Source organism: Scardinius erythrophthalmus (genome assembly GCF_964197995.2).
Source record: "Scardinius erythrophthalmus genome assembly, chromosome: 18".
Lineage (NCBI taxonomy): Eukaryota > Metazoa > Chordata > Actinopteri > Cypriniformes > Leuciscidae > Scardinius > Scardinius erythrophthalmus.
In genome coordinates this window covers 9,513,312-9,538,513 of record NC_138238.1, presented here as the reverse complement: position 1 = coordinate 9,538,513, position 25,202 = coordinate 9,513,312, and the positions used below count along the sequence as shown (strand labels likewise).

The 25,202-nt window shown below is 38.0% G+C and overlaps 1 protein-coding gene across 1 annotated transcript; it reads right to left on the bottom strand.

Annotated features, from left to right (window-relative positions):
- Positions 1–60: 60 nt before the first annotated feature.
- Positions 61–24,389, bottom strand: timp2a (TIMP metallopeptidase inhibitor 2a). Its single transcript, XM_081393196.1, has 5 exons — positions 23,951–24,389; positions 5,142–5,242; positions 4,942–5,053; positions 3,904–4,028; positions 61–2,432 (listed from the first exon to the last, which is right to left on the bottom strand). The coding sequence occupies exons 1-5, from the start codon at positions 24,066–24,068 to the stop codon at positions 2,235–2,237; spliced, it is 654 nt and encodes a 217-aa protein (XP_081249322.1). The 5' UTR covers positions 24,069–24,389; the 3' UTR covers positions 61–2,234.
- Positions 24,390–25,202: the final 813 nt, after the last annotated feature.

The following is a 25,202-nucleotide window of genomic DNA, read 5'->3' as shown; positions in this document are numbered from 1 at the left end:
ATTCATAAACACACATGTATAAATGCTCATAGACTTAAAAAAACTAATGGGACGAGCTGATGTAGTTTAATGTTTTATTTGGTAATACTGTATATTTATCCGTCAAGTGAACATCCACATGGGAATTACAAAAGCATCAAAGACATGCATAGTCTGGTTCTTCTACCACAACTTTTATCATGTGGTTCAGACACTAGGTCTCACATTCCTGCTCTTTTCAGCAAATCATAAAAGAGAAAGACAAAGACTGGTAAAAATGACACAATGATCATATAAATCAAAGGTAATAACACATTTTTAAAAAAGTAGAAACGTGGAAACAAAATCATTTAACTTACGCCATTAAAGTTCAATAACAATTAATACAAAGCAGTTTAAGTAGTTATAGTTCGATGCATATTAAACATTAACCTTGTAGATTTATATAGCCTATTTGTAAGAGTTCAAGCTTGTTTATGACAATGCTTCTGGTATGAAGAAAGAAGCGAGGATATTGAAACAAAAATCTTAATTTAAATTACACTTAAGCAAAAAAAAAAAAAAAGCTTCATACATTTATGCTGGAACACTGATAGCCAAAATAGAAAGGCATGAATAGAACGATTACCCATAAGAATGCTCCCTTTGTCAATACAAATGATCTCTGTGTTGATTTTATACAATGATTGTGATGCATTATATCGTCCAAATCGATCAACACTCTTATTGTTGCTTTCGTCAGTTCATCAGCGGTCTGTCTACTCCCTCTTTCTCTTTTTCCCTCTAACACTATGACCACATCGGGCCACATGGTTCAGCCTGACGAAGCGCCTAGCAACTAGTATTCAAACGCCTCACCCTCAGTCAATCACGTGACTTGGCAACGCCCAATCAGGGGACAGTTGCAACAACCCAACTCTGTGCCTTCTTCTCAAGCTGCCAATAAACTCCTGAGTTTATTGACATCACAGAAGGAAGGAACCTCGCTCTTTGCTTCCTCTTTCTCAGCGCATGCTATAGGCCTGTGTCTTTGCATGCCAATCCAATCAGCCTTGTTTCACTCTAGGGCAAAACGAAGGGTCTTCCCATTGCCATGGCAACTAAAGTCTTACATACCTCTTCGGGTACATAATCTAATGACACATAAAAGAACAATACGGAAGGTAAAAGAGCTCACTAGGATCTTAGATAACTGATGCTGTAATGCTTAAAGCTAAAGCATTTGCAAAACAAGAACGAAAGCATTGAAAATGAGAGTTACAAAAAAGAGGAGACAGTCCTCTTGGTTTTGTCTTTAAAAAGTGCAACAAGTTTAAATAGTATCATCACTGAACTATTAACGGAGGAATAAATGCATAAAACTGACTCATCGTAGGTGTTTGAGACAAGTTAAAGGTTCAAAAAGGTAAACAAACATCTAAAAAAACAAATTAGGGATGATTGATTCATAAATGTGCATTAAAAAAAATCGAATTAGAGGAACTTATTGTATATTGCTAATTAATTATGAACTGTCGTCAGAATAATAGATGTTGACATAGTTATTCCTTCATTTTTCATATATATGAAGGATGCACCATGAAATGATGATGAAAAGCAGTGGAGGTGAAATGAAGAACAGCTTCATATACAACAGTTCAACATTCAATAATTTGGTCAGCAGCAAAATTTTGTTTCCATCACAAATTCATGTCAAACGACATCGACTTTGGTCTTTAATTTTAGTTTTTTTTTCCCAAACCCCAGCTGTCTTAAGTTCTTTCCAGGTCCCTGCACATCTTTGAACTATCTGGGAAGTCCCGCCTCACCATTTATCTGAGTGGACCAATTGGCATGGCTTTGGGAAATTACACTGCCTTCAAAAGTAATACTTTCACTACCACCCCGGGTGGGTTTGGACCAGAATACCAGAAATTGAAAATGCGAAATGAGCTGAGAGAATGCAGTTTTGGGAGATTGTGGAGATCGTTCAGTCCTTTTTGCAGAGAGAAACCTAAGCGCTGTTTTGGGGGGCAGAAAGTGCTCTCGTTTTAAAGATTGTCCCTCACACGATGCCTTGGGTGGGGTCGTTACTTTCGCTCCATTCTATCTCATGTTTGCGATATCTAATGAAGACTGTACACTAATCTAGCCTTATGATGTTTAAATTTCAATTTGGTAAAGTTTTGTCTTTATGTCGATATTAACTTACACCTTATCTATGATATTTGTAAGAATCTCAGATTGGGTGATGTGGAGAGGGAGAGAGAGATACTTTAAGGGTCTTCTACGTCCAGAAACTCTTTCTTGGGTGGCGCGACTCCACGGTACCAGGCGCAGGAGCCATCTCCTCTCTTGATGCAGGCGTAGTGGTCGGACTGGCGGCCGTGAATTATCTTCTCCGTCACCCAGTCTGTCCACAGACACTCTTCTGGGGCGTTGATCTCGCATGGGAAGGTCGCACAGCGTGTGATCTGGGTGTAGCAAAAACAATGTTTGTTAACAGGGTGTGATACTGAAAAGTATTTTTTAACCAAATTATGTTAGGTTGGATTTGAGTTGCTTAAATATGCAAGTGCTAAATATAAGATACATTTTATTATTATTAAATATTAGCTACAGTAAGTAGGTGCTTAGGGACTCAACTCAGGAGTAGTCTCTAAGTGCGTTTTTGCTTACTTCTGTGATATTCTACACAATTTTGTAGTATAAATAGTGCAAGTAGTGTGTTAACAATATGAGTTCCCAGATGATGTACTAAAGGTAACAGCAATGCATCAGGTGTGTTTCAAAAACTTTTTTGCCCACAAATATTAACAAAAATGTTACTATAAGTGTATATTTCTTTCACTTTTTTTTTGTCTAACAGGTGAAAAACAAAAGCTTGATCCGCTTCAACAAGCTGCAAAATTTGGCGTAACATTTCTGCCCATAGCATGAACAGCGCAGGACAAGTTACACCTATTTCATCTAACTTATTCTTGTGTAACTCAAGGTATAAAAGTTTAAAAAGCTTTGAGGTTTGAAGATTTAAAGGCTGGATGGATGGATGAACAAATATATATATACAGAAAAATAGATAGATAGATAGATAGATAGATAGATAGATAGATAGATAGATAGATAGATAGATAGATAGATAGATAGATAGATAGATAGATAGAATGCATGGATGGAATGATGATATGATGGATGGATGGATGATAGATAAATAGACGAATGGATGGAGTGAGTGATGGATGGATATAGATAGATACGATGGATGGATAGATAGACAAATTAATGGAGTGATAGATGGATAGATAGATAGATACAATGGATGGATGGAATGATATGGATGGATGGATGATAGATAAATAGACGAATGGATGGAGTGAGTGATGGATGGATATAGATAGATACGATGGATGGATAGATAGACAAATTAATGGAGTGATAGATGGATAGATAGATAGATACAATGGATGGATGGAATGATATGGATGGATGGATGATAGATAAATAGACGAATGGATGGAGTGAGTGATGGATGGATATAGATAGATACGATGGATGGATAGATAGACAAATTAATGGAGTGATAGATGGATAGATAGATAGATACAATGGATGGATGGAATGATATGGGTGGATGGATGATAGATAAATAGACGAATGGATGGAGTGAGTGATGGATGGATATAGATAGATACAATGGATGGATGGATAGATAGACAAAATAATGGAGTGATAGATAGATAGATAGATAAATAGATAGATAGATAGACAGATTCCTCCTCCTGTCATTCTAATTCAATTCAACTTCCTGTGAGTCATGACCAATTCAATTCAGATTAAACCCATGAATTGAAACAGCCAGTTCTTCCAATTCTAAATTTTACACAACCCTGGTTTACGGCATGTTTGACAGTGATTATTATTTGTCCACAGGAGAAATATACTCGCCTTGCAGTCACACCCCATCTGGTAGCGCTGACTGAGGCTCTTCTTCTGGGTGGCACTCATGGATTCCCAAGGCATGATGAGATCACACAGAGTCACGTGCATCTTGCCGCTGACCTCCGCCTTGCCTGGAAACACAATGTGCAGACAAAACAATCTGAACCGTCTACGCACATCTGATAGTCACGGGCACAGTGAGGCCCAACAGACAAAATAACAGCACACAAGAACACGATAACAAGTTGCCACGTTTACCATTTGTTGTTTTGTTCAGGAATAAACTGTACCCCACTGTTAGTCATCTATTGTGCTGTCCCACATTATGGAGGTCACTGCAGAGTCAAAGCCTAGATTTGGTGAAAAACACTACATGCAAAAAGCTTGTGAACCCTGACGGTGGACCGCGGACTTCACAGAATGGGAGGGGACATACAACGACATAAACAACCTCAAGATGGTTTCTATTTTTGCTCAAAGCAAAGGTCTAAAAGTCTGCTCTGGTTCAACCTGAAACCTGGGAAGTTTCTGCTCTGTGTGGAGAAGAGAGTGTGTGCCTTGAAAACACAACCTCAGCAGTTACTCCGCACTACAGGATCAGCTCTCTCATTATTTTACCTCCCCTCCTCCTCTAAAACTTCAGCTTTAAAGGCAATTGCTACCCTCCACAGACCTCTGCCTTGTCAACTCTGTAATTTGGGCTCTGCTGGAATGATCCGAGATGGGGAAACCAGAAGTTGTCTGTGTTCATCTTTTGACGTTCTTTTATATTCTGTGTTTTTCCCCTTCAGAGTTGCCTGCTCAGCAAGTTCATTAGAGAGAAGAGAAGAGTATTGAAACCCAGCTGTAAATTCAGCACACAGTACATCACTAAGTCACGGTTTGTAAACTTCTGTCCAGTTTGAAAAAGGATCACCTTGAGTGGAGCGTGGGCCAACTGGCAAGTGCTTTGCTGTGAAGGCTGTAACCAATAGCGTTGTGTGGTTAAACTGCACATTTATTTGACCGAAAAACAAGAGCTGCAGGGAAATAACAAGCTTTTACCTGAGATGAGGTACTCCTTTTTGCCGTTAGTGTCCAAATTCGTAACCCCACACACTGCAGATGAGGGTGCGGTGAAGATCACGTCGATGTGGTGGTCTGGGCCTTTGAACATCTGAAAGAGAACAATAGATCCTCTTTCAATTCAATGCTAGTTCATTGTAGCTTACATGTGAAAGACAGCCGTCATCTTCATCCCTTACCTTGATCTGCTTGATCTCATATTGGATCCGCTTGATAGGGTTCCCATAAATATCATTCCCAGAATCCACTTCTTTTTTCCCAACCACCTTGGCCCTGATTACTGCAAGGGAAAAGATTAATAAAAAGGTAAATTTCATGAATTAATAATGGATTATTCGTGTTAAAATGCACAGGAGAACTTCTCATGAAAAATACTACCTTATTTCACAACACTTGCATATACACATGAATTTGTTCTTAACCTAATTAATGAACAGTAGTGAATCATCCTCAAAAACTGAAAAAATATATCCTTATGTGCATATGCACATCTGTGTCTTTATATATCACTGTAAAAATTGTTGTTCCAACTTAAAAAAATTAAGTGTTCAAGCTGCCTTAAAATATTAAGTTTAGTCAACTTGAAATGTGAAGTTCTGACAACTTGAATATTGTCTGGTTACCATTATTCTTTAAAATATATTCTTTTGTGTTCAACAGAAGAAAGAAACTCATTCAGGTTTGGAACAACGTGAGGGTCAGTAAATGATGACAATTATTATTTTTGGGTGAACTATCCCTTTAAGAAAACCCATTTCCAAAGTTTGAAACCACAGTCAACAACTAAATTAAGTTCAGCCAAAGAATCATTTTTTGATTGTGGAATCTTCTCAATGTTTTTCCACCGCTACTTGGACTCAGTAGAATATACAAACTACAGCAAAAGGGATTCTGTAGCATCATCATGAAAAGATGAAAAGGCACATGACTCTTGTACTGTACTTTCTCCATGCCACCTCTCATCTGAGGCCTTGTCTAAACACCATGGAGCGATCACTCTCATATAAAGAGAGTCATGCCCCCAAACCCAAATCCCATTTCCTGAAAGTTGAGCGTTTGCAGCTGTCCAGCTTCTCTGTAGCTCTCTTTGTCAGGTCAGCCAACATGCGGCAGAGACGCCTCTCCTAAAGAAGCTGACACATGACAACCTTGCGCTGACTCATTCAATCTCTTGCCTTTTATACTCACCCTTATTTTCCTTAATCATTTTTAGATGGCTGTTATTTTTTCACTAAAGTACTGCACGGAAACATAGCATGGAAGTTAAGGGGACAAAAATAAGCATCTCAACCACTACCACACGAAAGCCCTTTACTCTCCACAAACTTCTTCCCTGTCCTCCTCATACAGATATACTCTCCTCATACATTTACTTTGACAGAAGAGTACACAGAGCTGCAAACCTTCAAACATAAACTGTGCATCACATTTATACAAACTTTGCTGCTTAAACTAGTGAAGCACATTTTTAAACAATGATTTCATGCTTTATTGTTTTCGATAAGCTGTAATAATTTCTATTTTACAGATGTTTCATCCGTTAAATGTAGGCTTACTGAGATTTCAAGGAGAGGTCTTCGAATGGATTGTACATTTATAGATTTAAGCCCCATTCACACCAAGAACGATAACTATAACAATAACTATGTTAGCATCCACATCAACGCATGATAATGTTCTGTTTGTTATAAGTGCAAGCTGCAGTTTTGTCGTCTGCCACTTTAAATGCTCAAGCTATTTAAAGCAGGATGGATTCTGATTGGCTCTCGGTGTTTTTGTCATTCATCAGCTGGAAAAAAATCACATTGAAAGTGATTACAACGATATCGTTCCTCTGGGCCGTTATCTAGTTGTGATGTAGACTCAACTTTTTGTTGTTTTTGAAACTATATCTTTATTGTTATCTATCGTCCTTGGCATGAATGGACTTTATGATTTCTGTCATTAATGAGGTCAAGCAGAATACATTCTATTTGTTATTGATGGACAAGGGGGGGGGAACTACACGAGAAGTTGAGCATTAGTCAAAGATCATGAGAGATTTCTGATTGATGTGTGTGACAAAATCCTTGGGCTAAAGGCCATTCATACCAAGGACGATTGCTATAACGATAACTAAATTAGCATCCACACTAGCGGACGATATTGTTCTGTTTTTTTTTTAAAACACGTGCTTGCCTGTCGCTTTAAATGCTCAAGCTCGTTATAGTACGATTGATTCTGATTGGCTGTCAGTGTTTTTATCGTTCATCAGCTGGATAAAATTGTTCTAAAAATGATTCCAACTATATCGTTTCTCTGTGCCATTATTCTTATAGTTGTGGTGTGAACTCTGCTATTCTTTAATATTGAGAACGATTTTCAGAACTATATATTTATCGTTATTTTTATAGTTATCTTCCATGATGTGAACGTCCAAAACAACACTGGACCCTACTGACTTCTATTTTATGGTCAAAAAAAAAAAAAAACTCTGATCAAAATGTCTTCTTTTGTGCTATCCAAAAAGTCATACAGGCTTGGAACGATGTGAGGGAGAGAAAATTATTAAAATATTTTCATTTTTGGTAAACGATCCCTTTAAGCCACACCAAAAAAATGTAGGTTGTCTTTGCATGTATTTGTAAAGAACTATGTATGCAATCACTGGCTATTATTGCAAATCACTGATTGGGTGATTAGGTAATTCTGGTGTACTTGGCAATAATGACCAGATGAATATGCATTTTCCCACTTAAAATAAAATAAATGGACATGAAGTATTGATATTAACAGCATTAATGAGTATTTAACTACCACAGTAAATGATATTGGTTGCCTTGGACAATGGTTAGTTCAGCTGTCATTATACAAAAATATCTGACTGCAGAATGCTGTGATTTGACCAATTAGATTCAAGTATTCCAGAGAGCTGTGTAATATAACAAACTATCAAACCAGGTGCAATTTATTTTAAATAAATATAGCACATACACAGACTTCAAGCAAAACATTTTAAATAAATTTGTTTGGTTTTTACATTATAGAATCATAAATATTCTATTCAAGTATTTAGACACTTACTAGTTGTTAAATGTTAGAGGAAACCTTGATTTTATGTTTAATGTTATGTTTATATTAATGTATTCTATTTAAGTTTTGTGATAATATTATTCATAATTCTATGATTTACATGACATATCTAAATTCAATTTAATCCAAATACGAAACACACTTCACCAATGGGCTGTGAAATGTACTGCTTATAAGCTATAAAATGAAGTTGTTGTTGTTTACCTGTTGGTCTTGTCTACATTTGCCTAGGAAACCAATGAGGAAGCAATTACAGGCTAATGTCCACCTCAAGGCTAAACTTGTCTCAGTAAACGGGTTGATCACTTCGCTGCTTGGCAAACTGTTTATTAAGTTGTCCAGAAATATACTGGAAGTCACACTTTTTGCGATGATTTCACCCAAAAATAGCCAGTCCTTTTCCCATGTCCACAGTGTAGCCATTTGGTGACCTAAAATGAGGAACAGTGTCAATATGCAACATTTATTTGTGTTTGCAGTGCCTCTGGCAAGAACAAGAAAGGGGAACAGATATTTTAAGTTTCTAGGGTATTTCATGTGAAAGTCAGATGCACATTGCACAAAATCAACCGAGTTCACAGAGTTCTGTTACCCTTTTTTAATGCATGGTCTACTGGAGTTGTTCTCTACAGTTCTTTAAAAATAAGTGATGACCCAACACAGAAGCAAACCCATATTTGTGTTTTATTTTCTATTGTTCAAAACTTTCTTGGATGAAGGGAATGTCACACAACCTGCCTATGTTGGCTTCTACCAACCCTGCTGGAAAGACCAGCTTAGACCAGCATGAATTGGTCTTTTATGCAAGTTAGTGCAGGTTTGGTGCTGGTGGACAATCATAACTATGCGGTTTACCATCAAAACGTTCTGATGAAGTCTTGTTGGTTAAGATCGTTAAGAAGCCATTTAAGATGGTTAAGAAGCCTAGCCTGGTTAAAACCAGACCATTCTCAGTAGTAACTGAGATATGGTCTGGCAAAGCTCCTTTAATAACTCATTTCCAAAGGGGCGTCACCAACGGACGTCGCTCAAATGCCTCTGGGCACAATTGGATAGACCTAAAACTCCTAAAACCAATCAGAGATCGTCATGTGTAAAGCCATATGCTGCGTCCCAATTCGCATATGTTACACTCTATTTTTTTACAGTCTATGGTTACACTACGCCATATGTACTCTTTTTGTGAAGAAAATGTATTTACTTTTGAATGTGTAGCAAAAAAGTAGGCAACTTTGGGACATACTACTTCGTCATCTTTATCGGACGGATCTGTCGCGTGCATCCCGTCATGTAAACTGCCCTGTCAATCATCTTGTCACAGTTAAAATCCTCTAATAAATCTAATTTAATTTTCTACCGTATCGGAGAGAAATGTAGTAGCACGTTCATCTGCCAGTGGGTCTTTCATGGAGACTGTCCTCATGTGTTTGCAATTTGAATATAATAATGCATTTAAAAGTTGGTGTGCTTCACCAACGGACGTCGGAGTGGACGTCGCTCAAATGCCTCTGGATAGGCTAGACCTAAAACCAATCAGAGCGATCATCATGTGTAAACCCGCCTCAACGTTTCTGATTGGTGCCTTGATTTCTCGGCATGGGGAAATGGACTTGAATGAGCTCTTTGCCAGACTTACTTGCAAAGCAAATCTAAATTTGCCGGAAGTTGTCTGGGTTTTCCCAGGCTATAAGAAGCCTGGTGGGAATGCCAGCATCCAAAACACAACATATGTGGGTATTTTTAGCAGAGATACTGAAAAGTCTGGTCACTTCATTCACTTTAGCAATAACTGAACACACTTAAACAAGAAATGGTTTTTAAATGATTTACAGTAAAAGTTTGATTGGGCATAAACTTGATGTCAGTAACAAAAGATACATTAAGCATTTTCATCTCCCTTTTAAAAGGTAAAGCCCATTTATTTTTTATATTCTAACTATAAACAACCAGTTGCATTTTATTATTCACTTGATCATTGTTTTTTTCTCTACTGTCTGCATCTCTTTCAGAACGGATGTGAATCAGCGACCCATTTTTGAGCAAATGGCAATCCTACTCCTGTTCAGTGATTGGAAATACACCCAAAGAGAACGTATGAGTGTCTGAAAGCTGTCCCGTTGACTGAACCCAGGAAAAACAAAAACAGCTCTAAAAAAGGAGAAAAGATTTACTGCGCACAGTTTCGTGTTAATCAGCTGCAGATGAAAATGAATTGAGACAGCTTCTCAAGTAGGCTTTCATCCGCAGCAGCTGTCTTGTAAAGCCGACCTCCAATTACAGCTGTTGAAGTTACGGCCTACCCAAAGCAATAACACCTCCTCTGCTCAAGTCAGAAAAAAACATATTCAAAGAGTTCTGAAGCATTAACATATTAGCCAGGGCTGCTCCTCCTTAACCCCACCCTGTCCTTTCATAAACAGGCAGTCTTTCCGTAGCATCGATTTGCTTTGCCAGCTGTTTGGATCTGCTGTGTATTTTGTTAGGACAGCTTGTTTCAATCGAGGTATGCTCAGGAACATTTCTGCAAAACTACTTATACAAATGGAGCACAGTTTATGAGACAAACTGGATTTTACAAGTTGAATTAGACTCGCTGCTTTAACTCTCAGGGCTAATTGAGATTAAAGGGATAGTTCACGCAAAATTGAAAAATCTGTCATCATTTACTCACCCTCATGTTGTTCCAAACCTATTTGACTTTTTAGTAACTCTTTATTTCGATGGTTCTACTTACTAGTAACTTTGCAACTACATGCCAACTAACTCTCATTAGAGTATTAGTAGACTGTAGTAGACTGTTTAGGGGTATGTGTTAGTGTTCTGGTTAGTAGAATGAGTTGCAAAGTTACTTCTACTCAGTAGAATGTCTTTTGGAGGAGCATCACAATAAAGTGTTAGCAGGTATTAATCAGACAGTCTACTAATACTCTGTTAGTTTACACAAAGCTGCACAGTCACTTATAGTTAGTAAAGTGGACCATCTAAATATAAGTATTACTGACTTTATTTTCTTCCGTGGAACCAAAAAGTAAACGTTTTGAAGGATGTTACTGTTGCTCTCTTCCATATAATGAAAGTGGATGGGGACCAGGTGCCATCAAGCTCCAAAAAAAGTGAAAATATTGCTTGTCTGCAATGGACACCATTCATTTTAATGGTATAGAAAAGAGGAGCTTGGGTAAAAATATGTCCTTTTGTGCTCCAGGGAAAATCAAACGTGTTTTGAAAAGACATGAGGGTGAGTAATGATGACAGAACTTCTCCAAATGTGAGGATGAAAAATAGATGAATGATATCACAGGACAGTCAGAGATAGAAATGGAAAAACACACAAAGTGTAACTGTTGCAGTTTTTGAGCCACTTGCTCACCATGGAAAATATGAGCCCGGGGATATAGGATGCAGGGACATAAAATAACTAGAAAAAGGAAAACGCACACACTTACAGCCATTATTATACACCCATGGGCTCACTTTATGGGCTGGAATAGACGCAAATATGAAGGGTTCATTGCTCTTAAAGTTAACGATAGCCCCCTCCCTCCTCCTGTCCAAGTTGCATGCTTTTCTGTGTACGTCAAGGCTTCTTGTGTTTATCCGGGGAACCTGAGCTATAGGGCACGCTAACACCGTGCCAGCTTGTTGCCAGAAGATCAGTATAGTCTTATTCTAAAACCAATTTATTGTTGTTCCATTGTTAATGTAAGCCAAGCTAAGAGCTGCTCTGCACCAAAAATTCCAGATGCCTAAAACCGTTTTGAGGGCAAGGAGGCCTCGCTTCTCCTGGTTAAGTAATCAAGCAAGTCTTCATAGGATTCTGGGAGCATCCGGCGGTGAGGAGCAGAAACACAGTGGCAACTGCCTGACTCTGAAGACGTCACTCACCGAGAGAGCATTCTGTTATCAACATCACGAGACTGGTGAGGATCACCCAGGGGTGTGGCTAACCCAAAAGGGCTGTCTGCTAATCCAATAGAAATCAATAAAAAAATTCACTAATGGATTATTGGCCATTTAAGTGTCACATGTAGAAGAGTCGTGGTCGAGAACCTATCAAGGGATAGTTCTGTTTAAAATGAAAATATTGTCATCGTTTGCTTACCCCTCTGTTATTCAAAACTGTATGGCTTTCTGGTAACACTTTATTTTGATGGTCCCCTTTAGACATTCTGTTGACTATAAGGAATGAACAAAAATATATATCTTTTTTTGTGTTCCGCAGAAGAAAGAAAGACGGTTACACATTACTTTGATGGTCCCCTTTAGACATTCTGTTGACCAGAAGTACCGTTGCAACTACATGTCAACTAACTCTCATTAGTGTATTAGTTGAGTATTAGTAGACTGTTAGGGTTGGTTAGAAGAATAAGGGGTTAGGGTTAGTAGAGTAAGTTGACATGAAGTTGCAAAGTTACTTCTAGTCAGTAGATTGTCTGTTGGGGAGCATCACAATAAAGTGTTAGCAGACAGTATATACTAATACTCTAATGAGAGTTAGTTGACACGTAGGTGCAACGTTCCTTATAGTCAACAGAATGTCTACATGGGACCATCAAAATAATGTGTAACCGACTTTCTTCTGCAGAACACACAAAAAAAAGTGGTTTATTTGTCCATGAAATGAAAGTTATTGGGGTCCTTTGTTGCTTTAAACCTCATTGACCTTCAATGAATGGACAAAAACATTATTCAAAATATCTTTTCTGATTTGCAGAAAAAATTTAAATCCATACAAGTTTGGAGCGACATTCTTCAATTACTGATTTCTATTTACATAAATAAATAAAAACTTTAAATTAAATGCAATTTGTCCCCAAGATTCCTCACACTCAACACAAACAAATCATTAATTGCAAATATATATATATATAGAATTTGTTTCCGGACATGTCCAGATGCTCACCCCCAGATATAATGCGACTACTCCAATCTCATCTAAAACTTCAAAACTTGTCTAGATATTTTATATCAGGTCAGTCTGATGTTTTTGTGCTGATGATATTTATCCTATAAAATATATTGCCAATATTTCTTCAGTGAATGGTGAAAGGTAGGTTTCCGTGAGAGTCGTTCCCATTGAGTTTATCAAGAATTTTTTTTTTTTTTTGTGATTTAATAATTCAAGCATCAGAAGGGAATTATATCTCACAGTTCAAATGGAGTGATGTTCTGTCGTGTCTGTCTTCAGCTTTATTCCCACTGCTTCATTTTTCCTGCCTGACCCACATTCCTGTTGCCCGATAATCAAGCATATCCCACAACGCCTGCTCCATCCATAGATGACTTACACACTCTTACATATGCACATATCATAATCAAAATGTCATAGTTTCCATGAAAACATACCCACCACAAATACTAGCCACATCCTGAGTTTCCGTATGCCTGCACAGCTTTTAGCAATCATGACCAGCTCAGAGCCCAGGCAGACCACTGCACCAAAATCCCCAAACTCCTCGTCCACTCCTACCTTTACAGACAGCACTCGCTGACTTTACTGAAGGCCACGACAACCAGAATATACTCCACCTCACAGGTATCAAACACAACATTATTTTAAGCATTACAAAGGCCATTTGGTTGTTTTTACCTTTGAATGAATATGGAACGACCACATGGCAAGTAATTGTGTAAACTGGATCTCTTACACCACAGGGGTAAAAACTGAGCTGGAGAATGGAGCTGTTCCCCTTCCACTCTGGATACTCTCTGCCTGTGGTTTCTTTGAACTCATTTCTTTCTTTTTGAACTCCTGACACAATTCCTCACTGTAATAGAGAACAACAGTTGGGTTACGGAAGTTAAAATCCCATTCATTTTCTCCATATAGGAACTGCTTTTTAACGATAATGTATAAACCTTCTAGGAGCTCTGAGGTTGTTAAGCGATAGCATATGCTCTTCTAGAAGATTTTGGATTTGTTTATTTATTTTTTAAACTTTTTTTTATTTTTTATTCCACGGCTGAAAATCATGAAAAGAGTAATTGTACACTTTAGAATATATTTTCTGTATATTTTTTACAATTCATTTTTAAAAATAAATTACTATAAATCAATAGATTTATATTGTACCATCATTTTTGATTCAATTTCAGATTACGTCATTCACAGTGTTTGTAAGTATTTTAGAGTCCTTCCTAAAATAACTTAAATACAATTTTCATTGCTTAGAACCTATATTGAGTACATTTTTTAAATATTAAGAAAATGAACGGGGAAATATTTCTGGATTTTTAAAGGGGATTTAAAGCACTAGTTGACCCAAAAATGAAAATTCGGTCATTATTTACTCTCCCGTCATTCAAAACCCAAACCGTATGGTCACTGCGAACTGTATCAACTTATATAGATGTATATGAAGACTATTTAATATCGAAACAGCAATTACACTGGCTGTGTCCGAAAGCTTAAAAATGCTGCCTTCGGAGACTGCATACCAAGGTAGGTCCAAATCCGATGTTAGCTTCACTCCCTGGCAACTGAAATACCTTCATCTGATTGATTTTTGAAGGCAGCATAGATGTGCCCTTTTCTGACTTTGATATCCCACAATCCTGGGCATTCCATTCTGTGATAGTTGAGCTAAAAAATAAAGATGGCGTCTAAAAGTTGCGTTTGGTGGTCAGTTTGTGTGGAAATTACACGTCACATGACCATTCATGCACACTGGGCATGCGTGTACATGCCTCTCTAATTTAACACACCTGATTCAGGTCATCAGCTTGTTAGGAAAGACCTCAATGAACTGAAAGGTGCAGTATGTAATATTGACAGCTAGAGTCAAAATATTGGAGAGAGTTGTTTCCCCACCCTCTCCTCAGACTCGACGCTCACGAGGGTTGCCAGATTGAGGACACACAACGAGCACAATTGACACAATACACTGTGTTTGCGCCAACCCGGGGTGTCAAAATACTATTAGGTAAATGGGCAGTGGGCGGAGTCACACAGACCAAAACAAAAACAGACACTCCAACACAGAACTCACATTTACAAGAATAACTGGCTGTAGCAGCATTGTTTTACAGAGAAACAAGTATGTGAACTTACAACTTAGCATGTTTCCTAAATATCTGCAGACATTAAATGGTATTTTAATGCTTTAGTACAGTTAAAATATTACAACCCCATTTCCAGAAAAGTTGGGACATTTTGTAAAATGCATTAAAAAACATAATCTGTTTTTTTTCATTCTCTTGAACTTTTTTTTTAACTGACAGAATTAGAAAAGATTCCCAAAGTTTTCACTGACCAACATAATTGTCTTTAGTAAGTATAAACAAATTTTGATTTTGACGGCTGCAACACACTTCAGAAAAGTTGGGACAGAGGCTAAATAAAATGTAAAAAATTATAGAATGTCCAAGTTAAACTCTTTTACAACAGTCCACAATGAGCAGGTGAATTAGTAATAGGTGAGGATGTAAAAGGAGCTTTTCTGCCTTTGCAAGCAAAGATGGGTCATGGCTACCACTTTGAGCCAAATTTCATGAGAGAATTGTCAAACAATTCAAAAATCACATTTCTCAATGCAAGATTGCAAAGAATTTATGTCTTTCACCATCTACCATACATAATATTGTGAAAATATTCAAGGAATCCAGTAGCCTGGCTAACGTCAGACCTCTTCTCATTGAGACGTGGTCTGGGAACCACATGTTCATTTTCTCGTATTTGAGGCGTGGTTTACGAAAGCCCAGAGCCGTTTATTGGGCACTACGAATGTCTGTCAAATGCGCCTGCACGTAGCTCATAGCCAATCGTTTCAATTATACCAGATGACGTATGTAGAGCGACAGAAATTCGATGAGGAAGAAGACGAAATAAACTTGCGTTCTAAACTACTTAGAACACTATCTAAGGCTGCATCGAAAGGTAACTTCGTGTCTGATGCCATGTTGGATCCAGAGATATAAACAAACTGCTTCAGTGTGTCGCATAGACGTCGTCATCGTCTTGCTGCTCCCTCCCCGTTCTGTGATTGGTTCCCTTTTTGAGGGGAAAATCTGGTCCATGGTGTCCGGGCTGCCTAGCAGCATGAATAAAATCGCGCTGCGCGCAAGGCAGCATGAGGAAACCCAGACTAGGAATCCAGAAGAAATCTCAGTCTGTGTGGGGCAAGGTAGGAGACCTCCATTGAATGTGCATGACCTTTGAGCCCTCGGATGGCACTGCATGAGAAACCATCATGCTTCTGTGTTAAATATAGCCACATGTGCTCAAGAGTACTTTGCAGAACTGTTTTCACTGAACACAGTCTGACGCTGCATCAAGAAATGCAACTCAAATCTCTGTTACACAAGGAGAAAGCTATACTGTTCAATGCAGAGATGCTGCCGAGTTCACTGGGCCCGAGCTCATCTCAGATGGTGTGTGCAGTGGTCAGATGAGTCCATGTCTCAGCTTGTTTTTGGAAAATATGGACATCGAGTTCTCAGTCCCAAAGATGAAAGGGACCATCCAGAATTTCATCAGCAACAGGTGCAAAAGCAAACATTTGTCATGGTATGGGGGTGCATCAGTGCCAACGGTATGAGTGACTAACATTTGTGTGGTACCATTGTACTATTGACATGGAGGCTTATATTTGGATTGTACAGAGACATGAACTGCCATCAAGATGACATTTTTCCAGGGAAGCAAGATAATAGGGGCTTTCGCACCGGATTGTTCTAGGAACTTAGTTCTGGGAACTAGCCACCAGGGTGGTTTCCCCGGTTCCCATAGGAACGTTTTCCTGGTTGCATTCGCACCGCCAGTAGAAACTCTGAGGTGGCGTAAGCCGCGCTTGTTGTTGTGACTTATTTTGACGGCGCGGAGAACGCCAGAACCTGAGCACAGTGCTCGCATTCTCCGTGTTCATTAGTTTACGATCTGTCTAACAGTCCTGTCTAATGCGTTATTAGATAGAACTGTTATACATAAGTAGACAGTAATGAAAAGTTATTAGCGTATGGTTTCGCTTGGACCCCTCAAAGTCGCGTTGGATTTTCTCCTCAGCGTAAAGGTTTAGAGGCCCATCTATCACTGATTTCCATGTTCATTTCGTTTCTGGAGTAAATATATAGGCTATAATCTGTGTTTACACAGCCTTTTTTTAAAATGGCGGATGCTGGTGTTTCACATGCGTTCGGTCAATCAGCGTATGCTAACGTCACGGATAGCTCCTATAGTGCTGGTTTAGATCCTACTCTGAAGCTAAATTCGGAGCTAAATTAGTTCCTCCAAAAGGAGTTCCTAGAACTAAAATCATTCCTAGTTCCTGTGGTGTGAACACGCCAAAAACCAGGAACTACTGCCAATAGTTCTAGGAACTATGATAAGGTTCCTCCGGTGCGAAAGGCCCTAATGCCAGGCCTCATTCAGCTTGTGCTACAACAGAGTGGTTTCGAAGACACCATAGAGAGGATGTGAATATTGAATTATTGTCTCTTATTGAAAATGTATGACCCATCATGAAAAGGAGAATCAGACAATGATGATCACGACTGTTGAGCAGATGTCTTATATCAGGATGATGTCTTTATAAAAATTCCAAAACTGCAACAATTAGTATTCTCAATTAAAAAGTGTAATTAAAAGAAAAGGTGATGTGACACAGTGGTAAACATGCCTATGACCCAACTTTTTTGGAGTGTGTTGCAACAAAATCTAAATTTCTTTATATTTGAAAAAATACATTGAAGTTGGTCAGTGAAAACATTGGAAATCTTTTCTTTGTACTTTTGTCAGTTAAATAAAGGTTCAAGAGAATTAACAAATAACAGATTCTTGATTTTATTGCATTTTACAAAATCTATCTTTTCTGGAAACGGGGATTGTACATCACCTTGAACTGAGTGTGTCAGATAAGGAGGACACAGCATTTGTTGGATTCACGTGCATCATCATAATTGTTGCTTGTACAAGAAAGTCAGTGCAAATGTTCTTAGATTCTGAGGTTTACCAACATGGAAAAGGTCAGAATTGGACAACTGATGGATGCTGCCCACTGCTTCAGGCCTGGGTATATAAACAGGCAGAGCGGGCATGGCAGGATGTGGAGAAAGGCTGGTTTGTGTGAGGTTTGCTGACTGTATTTAAATGCCATTCATTTCCCATTTTATCAAAATACATATGGGGAAAGATTTCACATTTGGAAGTTTTTTGTCAGATATTTCCAGCATTTGCTGTGAGGAGGAGCAACCACACAAGAGGGAAGATCGTCTGACATGAAGCTTTCAAAAGTCACATCCTCACTACAATCTGACGTAAACTGCAGCATGCTGTGTGTGACCCACAATATGAGGTTCAGGTAAACAAACGTGACGCACAAGGGGATTGCAATGAGCATTTCATGCTCGTGGGACGGTGGGAGGTTGAAGATTTCCTGGAACTGACTTGCATATTTAAATATTTTTAGCTATCTAACTACCTGTTTTTGATAATTGCTCTTCTCTTTCTTTATGACCAGGAGAAAAAAGTGCTTGGCCATACAAACAACGCTCAATGCTGTTTTACCAGTATGAGTTCTTCTGTTTATTGCTTCTGTCAGGGACTATTAAATGTAGCAATGAGCTCTATCATATTTTACTGAGCCAGGGAAGAAGATGACAGTTTCCAGACAAGATCAGATGAGATCTTTATACTGTGTAGCAGGTGGAACTGATTGGTTTGGTTATGACATTAAAGCAGCAATTTTCTAGTAGAGAACAAGGTATGTTTGAATTGAATAAGCAAGCTAATAACCCTGTTCTCTTGGGACACATCATTGAATCTGTACAGACAAATGTATGTTTATAATAGTACAGAAGAAACAAATGTTATACTTCAAAAAAAAATTTGTGCCAAAAGTTTGCTAAAATGCTCACTCTTAATATACAGGTTCTTTATTGACATTTAAGATTCCATGAAGAATTCATGAAACTTTTCCATTGCACAAAAATTGTTCACTGAAACTCACAATTCTTTACGTTACATTGGTTAACTTAATTTTACAGCAAAATGTATGGTTTATGGAAGTATGAATTACAATTTACACTTTAAATTTGTCGTATTTAGTTTATATTTATATTCATTTTACAGTTAATAATTGTAAAATTATGTTTTTTTGAGTTAAAACACAAACCATCTTATAATTTACTGTGAAAAACTGTCACTGTGACGCATCAGATTATAAACAAAATGACATGTAATTTACTAGAGCGTCTGACAAAATATTATTTGCTGAAGTCTATTTAAAATGTTTAATTAATTTGAATGAACTATTTAAAAAAAACAGTTTGAATGAATGATTCAATGACTCAATCATAAATACTTGTTTCATTACTGGATGAATCATCGTTTCTGAATAAACCTCTTGAATGAATGATTCAATGACAAATACATATTTTAGTCAGGTCTGTTCAATAGTAAAAAATAGTAGGCGAAAAGTACGGATGACCTACTACTTCCGCCGTGATTCTGGAGTGTGCATTCGATGGACACTTTACTATCCCATGAGCCCACGGGAGAGGCTTTTTTTACGAATGGCAGTGAAGTGACGCCACTGATGCTGGCAACAGTAACAACATGGCAGATGTAGATTTGTATGTGTTTGTATTGTAGTATGCAATTTCAGATGCAACGTTAGTCTCTCTGCTCCTTTACATTATTGTTTCCTTGTTACTCTACATGAATGACCACCATTGTTTTAGTGAGCTCAAGTACTGCAGTTAAAAAAAACAAATCTTTGGTCCAACACTAAACCTTTTCAAAGGGCTACCTGTGAGAAATGTTTGTACATTTGGCATCCTCCACTGGTAATTCCTCTCTTTTTTTCCCCCCAATTTAAAACTTCCCTCACCCTCCACCAAAGGAATCCTCACAACTTCTGTATTCAGGAATGTTCAGCACCACACCCCGGCCCGCTCTCTGACCCTTGTGACCCTTACAGTCTATACACCCTTGACGTGAAACCAGGCTCGTCACTAGACAGTTTGCCAAAAAGGATCAGGCTAGACTACGGTTCCAGCCTGAGTACATTTGAACAGATAAATATTTTGAGCAGATGACCACTATAATTGGGCCTTCAGTTGGGAAGTTTATACAGTATAAACAACCATTGGTACACCAAAGAAAATGGGGCGGTTTAAATCCTCAAAGCCCGTAGAGTCAGCATGAATAGTAACCCATTTTATCTGCATAAATTGACATTTCCATGTAAAAGGGATATACAGTATCTCAGTACCATATTAGCTATCAGTTGATATTGGAGATTTTGTTTTATTTTTATTAGATATTGAATTAATTTACTCTATTTTTTTTTACATTTAGATTACCTTAGCCATCATCTAACGCTCACTTAAAGTTAATCTTTAGCCAAATTTTTCATACTGTACATTATAATGTTGTGATCCCTAAATTCACTTGTGGTATTTAAAATGACAGATTTTAGTTTTTAGTATTTTATTTATAATTTAATTAGACAAAATGGAATAAAATTTCAATATCGACCCTGTTGTTGGCCATAGCATGAACATAATCATTGGCTTATCTGTTTCTATATTTGTAATATTGATGCACCCCTAATGTTCAGTGTAGGTCAATACTTGATTTTATCCATCAGTAACTGATTTAAGATTATGAAAGCATTTTTTATTTTTGAATTACATGCACACATGAATCATTCAGGAATGTGCACTAAAAAACTTGATTTAGATTTCATGTTGACTTCTCACAGGTTCTACTGGCTGCTAAGAAAAACAAATTAGATTCATTCCTACTATCTTTTCCAGTCGTTCTGCGGGCAAACAAATATTTTGAGCTTTGGAATGCATTCTGGACAACAGACTTTAAAAGCTCAAGGGGGAAAAAAATCGAGTGCCACAGCTCATGTTACAGTTTTCAATCTTGAGACAATCCTGTCACTGTTCAGACTCTCTAAAAGCATGTTGTGCTCGTCTATGACTCAATAACAGTCAACTGCTAGGTAAATAATGCGGCTGTGTCACTCCCATAGGGAACGGAAGACTGGATCCACATGACTAAGGCTAAGATTTTTATGTATGACACGTAGAAACCTTATTAATACCAAATACAGATTCAAAAAGATGGCAAAAACACTTACAGACCACAAAGGGCAAATAACCGCATTTTTGGTTATTTTATTAATATGCAGACATCCCGGTCTGTCATGAAATACGAGCACTAAATTAATTTCCGGCTAATAGCCTGTTCATTTCCACTGCAAGTCAGGAAAGACGCAAACCTCACGGAACAGCCACTAAAGTTAACTTTTCTCAAATAGATGGAAAAAATCCTTCTCCCTTGATCCAAGAAGCACTGGTTCAAAGCCAGTGAGCTGAGGCAAGGGCGTGCAGTGCAGCCAAAGAGTGCGCTTTTCTCACTGTTTGAAGAATGCCATGCATATTTCTTAAAGGTCCTTGACTTTCATTGCTTTTTCCTCATCTTTCGGCCAGATGTCGGATGCATGCTCTCCGATGGTTTCTGCAGGTTCAAATCAAATTGTAAGCCCTCTAAAGCACTTTAAAAGAGTGTACATTTGTCTTATCTTCTATTAGCAGCATAAGACAGGGCTTGGGTTCTGTTCCAGCAGCGGGCACACCTAGAAAATCATCTCCGGACAACTCTTGAATTAAGCGTGAACTGGGAGGGAAAGCCCCAGTGGGATGCAAAACATTCTTGCAATTTTTTATGTCTCCATCTGAGAGAAATATGGATAGAGACCAGTTGCACAGGAAATCAAGGCCTTAGTCAGTAGCACTCCTATCCTCCCTTTTCTCTTTTCTCTACTTCATTCTCTCCCTCAATTGTTCATTATTATTTTTGAAGACAAAAATATCTAAATGTGTTCACTAAGATGCACTTAGTGACACACTAGTCAGGGCAAAAAAATAAGATGGTCCAGAGTCAGTGTGAGAGAGTTTTGTACCAGTCTCTTACCCTTCAATTTTTAAAATAAAGGTTCTTGTATAAAATATAGTTCCATGAAGAGCCTTTAATAACCTTTACATACAACAAAAGTTGAATACGCTTAGTTTTCTTTATAGTGGAAAAAGATTCTTAGATTCACTGTTCACTGAAAGGTTCTTTGGGGAACCAAAAATGGTTCTTCTATGGAGTCACTATGAAAATCCCATTCTGAAACCTTTATTCGTCAAAAAAGTGCTATCATGCATTAAGTTATTTGATATGTGTGATGTAAGCTATCTAGCTGACTGACACGGATCGGACGTGGTTGAAAGTATCAGTTAAAATGGGCTGAAATTAATAATTAAAGGTATAGTGGAGGATCTTTCCAAATTTTAGATAAGACCCACCCTCTCCACTTTTTGAAAAGTTTGATTGATTCACCAGAATGATTGACAATTAGGAGGACCAATAGTCTAGGTCAGGGATCAGCAACTCCGGTCCTGGAGGGCCACTGTCCTGCAGAGTTTAGCTTCAGCCCTGATAAAGACTCACCTGCCTGTATCTATCTAGTAATCCTGAAAACACTGATTGCCTTGTTCAGGTGTGTTTAATTAGGGTTGGAGCTAAACTCTGCAGGACAGTGGCCCTCCAGGACCGGAGTTGCTGATCCCTGGTCTAGGTGATCCACCCGGAAGTAAAAAATCCTCCGCTATACCTTTAATGATCATTTTCAGATAGAGTCACATGATAGTTGTGAAGTTTTCCATAGTTATCATAAATGTAATTGTAGATGTTTTGTTTCTAGACATTTTTATAAAGAAAATACATATGAGTCACACTATAAGAGCAGATGATTTGGAGGCTTGCAGCTAGACAGTGAATCAGTGTAAGGTCAATAAGAATAGTGTGAATGTATCATGCTGTTTGAGTTTCAATCTTTTACCAGCAGACATCAGCGTCACCTCCACAATTGTTGTTCTGCAAAACAACATCTCACCATCATTTTCCCATGCAACAGACAAATACTTTGGCAGAATCAGTCTTATTTTGTATCCTAAATGTTTTGGCTCTGTGTATTCAGGGCAGCTGAAAGCTTTCTGTAAAACTCAGACATAATGAGTTGTTTTTCAGGAATGAAATAGAGAAGCCAGATATAAATAGATATAAACAGGCCACAAAACGTCATTCAGCTCAAGCTCCAGGACTGTTATGTGTGTGCCGAAGATAACAGACAGAACACTTTATCTACGGTTACCCTGGGCACTAAATAATAGAACAGAAGCATAAGATGGAATAATGGAGCAATTCCAATAGGGTCCTCGCACCATCTGTGCTCAGGCCCTAAAAAACACTGATGAGATGAAAAACACATCCAAGTACAACCAAAAAAATTCACAAAAAAATCAATTTTCACAACCCAAAACCTCACAGAGGTGCCACTGAATGTGCATGAACTGATTCAGTGAAGTTCAGATGCACAGCCTGTTTAATGCTGCACAGAGACTGCATAAATGCATCTACACAGGAATTATTTTATGATGTTATGAAATTGTGAATATGGAATTTTATGGAAAATATGGAAAAATTTTAAGAAATAAATATTCAATATAATTCTGAAGCTGAATTTCATTCACACAGAAGTAAAGTGGCATTAGAGCTGCCTCTGACACTAAGGTCAGAGGTGGGTTAGAGTTTGCATGTTTTAGTACTGCTTTTATGTGGTATTTTTGTGTGTGTAGAGGTTTACTAAAATATCTAGCTCAGATCCACCTCAGCCCCTGTGGTTGTGATGATGCATTCATCAACAAAGCAGCATCAGAGCAGAGAGAACTTTGCTGTTGTCATGACAGAGGATATATTTAATTAATCATGGATAGTTTGCATTTACGCAGTATTAAACAATAAGCTATTCGTGCAGGCTTTGCGCTGTAAAGACGCCTTAACTTTAACGCTGATCAATTCGCTATAGTAACAAATTTGCATTGTGACGTAGCACCGTTTTGATTGTTGACACGCACTTACCAACATCAGAATTGCAGAACGCCTGTTGAGGATGAACGGGGGAACAACTGCACGCTTCTGCGATCTCTCCCACCCGAAACAGTACCAGCACCACAAGTGTGCCAATACAGCTCTTCATCTTTGCTTCACTTTAATATCTGACAGCAAATGTAGAGGCAGGTAGACGATCTTCTGCAATGACAACAATGATCCAGTCCCTCACACAGCCGAAAAGTACAATGTCCACCGCCGTTCAAGATGCACACACGCTGAGTTTTAGTATGACTATTGCTGTTAAATTCCTCAGAGACGAACGGGCTTGTTGGTAATAAAGGAAGTGCACTGCTGCTCTATCTAATGGTCTTTCCAGGCTTCTTTCTTTTCCACTGCCTTCTATGGGTGTGTTCTCATGGAGAGACCAGGTTCATGCCTTAATACTGCGCGTGGACTCCTCCCTTCTAAACCAGATTCAACCAGAGGTGGGCGCTTCACGAAGGTCCTCGAAACATTTCTTTGACTCTTTCTGTCAGGACGGCGTTTTGTACAGATAAACACATTTTTAAGCATTAAACAAATCTATTATAGCAGCACAGTCTTTGTTAGAGAAAAAATAGACTTATATCGGCTAAGCTGCTTTTCCTTCTTTCTTTTACATATTAAAGACAATTATGTTAAAGACAAACATCCAACTAAAACGTTTTAGATGCATAAATAATGTTTTTGTGCTAATGCTTTAAGATCATTAGACATTCTGATAGAATGTTTGTTCATAACTTGAAAGAACGTTAGCCAAAGTAAGAACGTTTCCTGATAGACTGGGTATCACGTAGCGACAAACTGACACCATAACAACACATTAGAATGGATTTATAAACGAATAGTTGCCTAAATGATGATTCTTTTCCAAGTCTTCTAAACCCACGTGATAGTTTTGTGTGGAAAAAAGAGATTCCTGAACAGTCTTTATTCACAAATAATCTTGTCATTCTTGGCACGTTGCTTCATTAACAAATAGTTCTTCTGAGTCAAACCTTTGAATCGTTGATTCGGTTCACAAATCCTGTTTAAATGATTCTCTACGAATAGGGCTATCTAATAAATTATTTAAATTACAGTCTTCTCGCACAAAGTTATCACATTAATTCATAAGACTTAGAATATAGAGCCACATTGGCTACTTTTATGATTTTTTTGCTTCCAAAAAGCATCACGAAGCACAATGAAAATATGTGGGAGGCTACTGTAGTGCTTCTCTCATTCTGTCAGTATAATA

Coding starts and splice junctions, on each gene's coding strand:
- timp2a (XM_081393196.1), bottom strand. CDS start 24,068: ATGAAGAGCTGTATTGGCACACTTGTGGTGCTGGTACTGTTTCGGGTG. Junction 4,029..4,941: donor AAAGGAGTACCTCATCTCAG/GTAAAAGCTTGT, acceptor TTGTGTTTCCAG/GCAAGGCGGAGGTCAGCGGC. Junction 2,433..3,903: donor AGATGGGGTGTGACTGCAAG/GCGAGTATATTT, acceptor TGCTACACCCAG/ATCACACGCTGTGCGACCTT.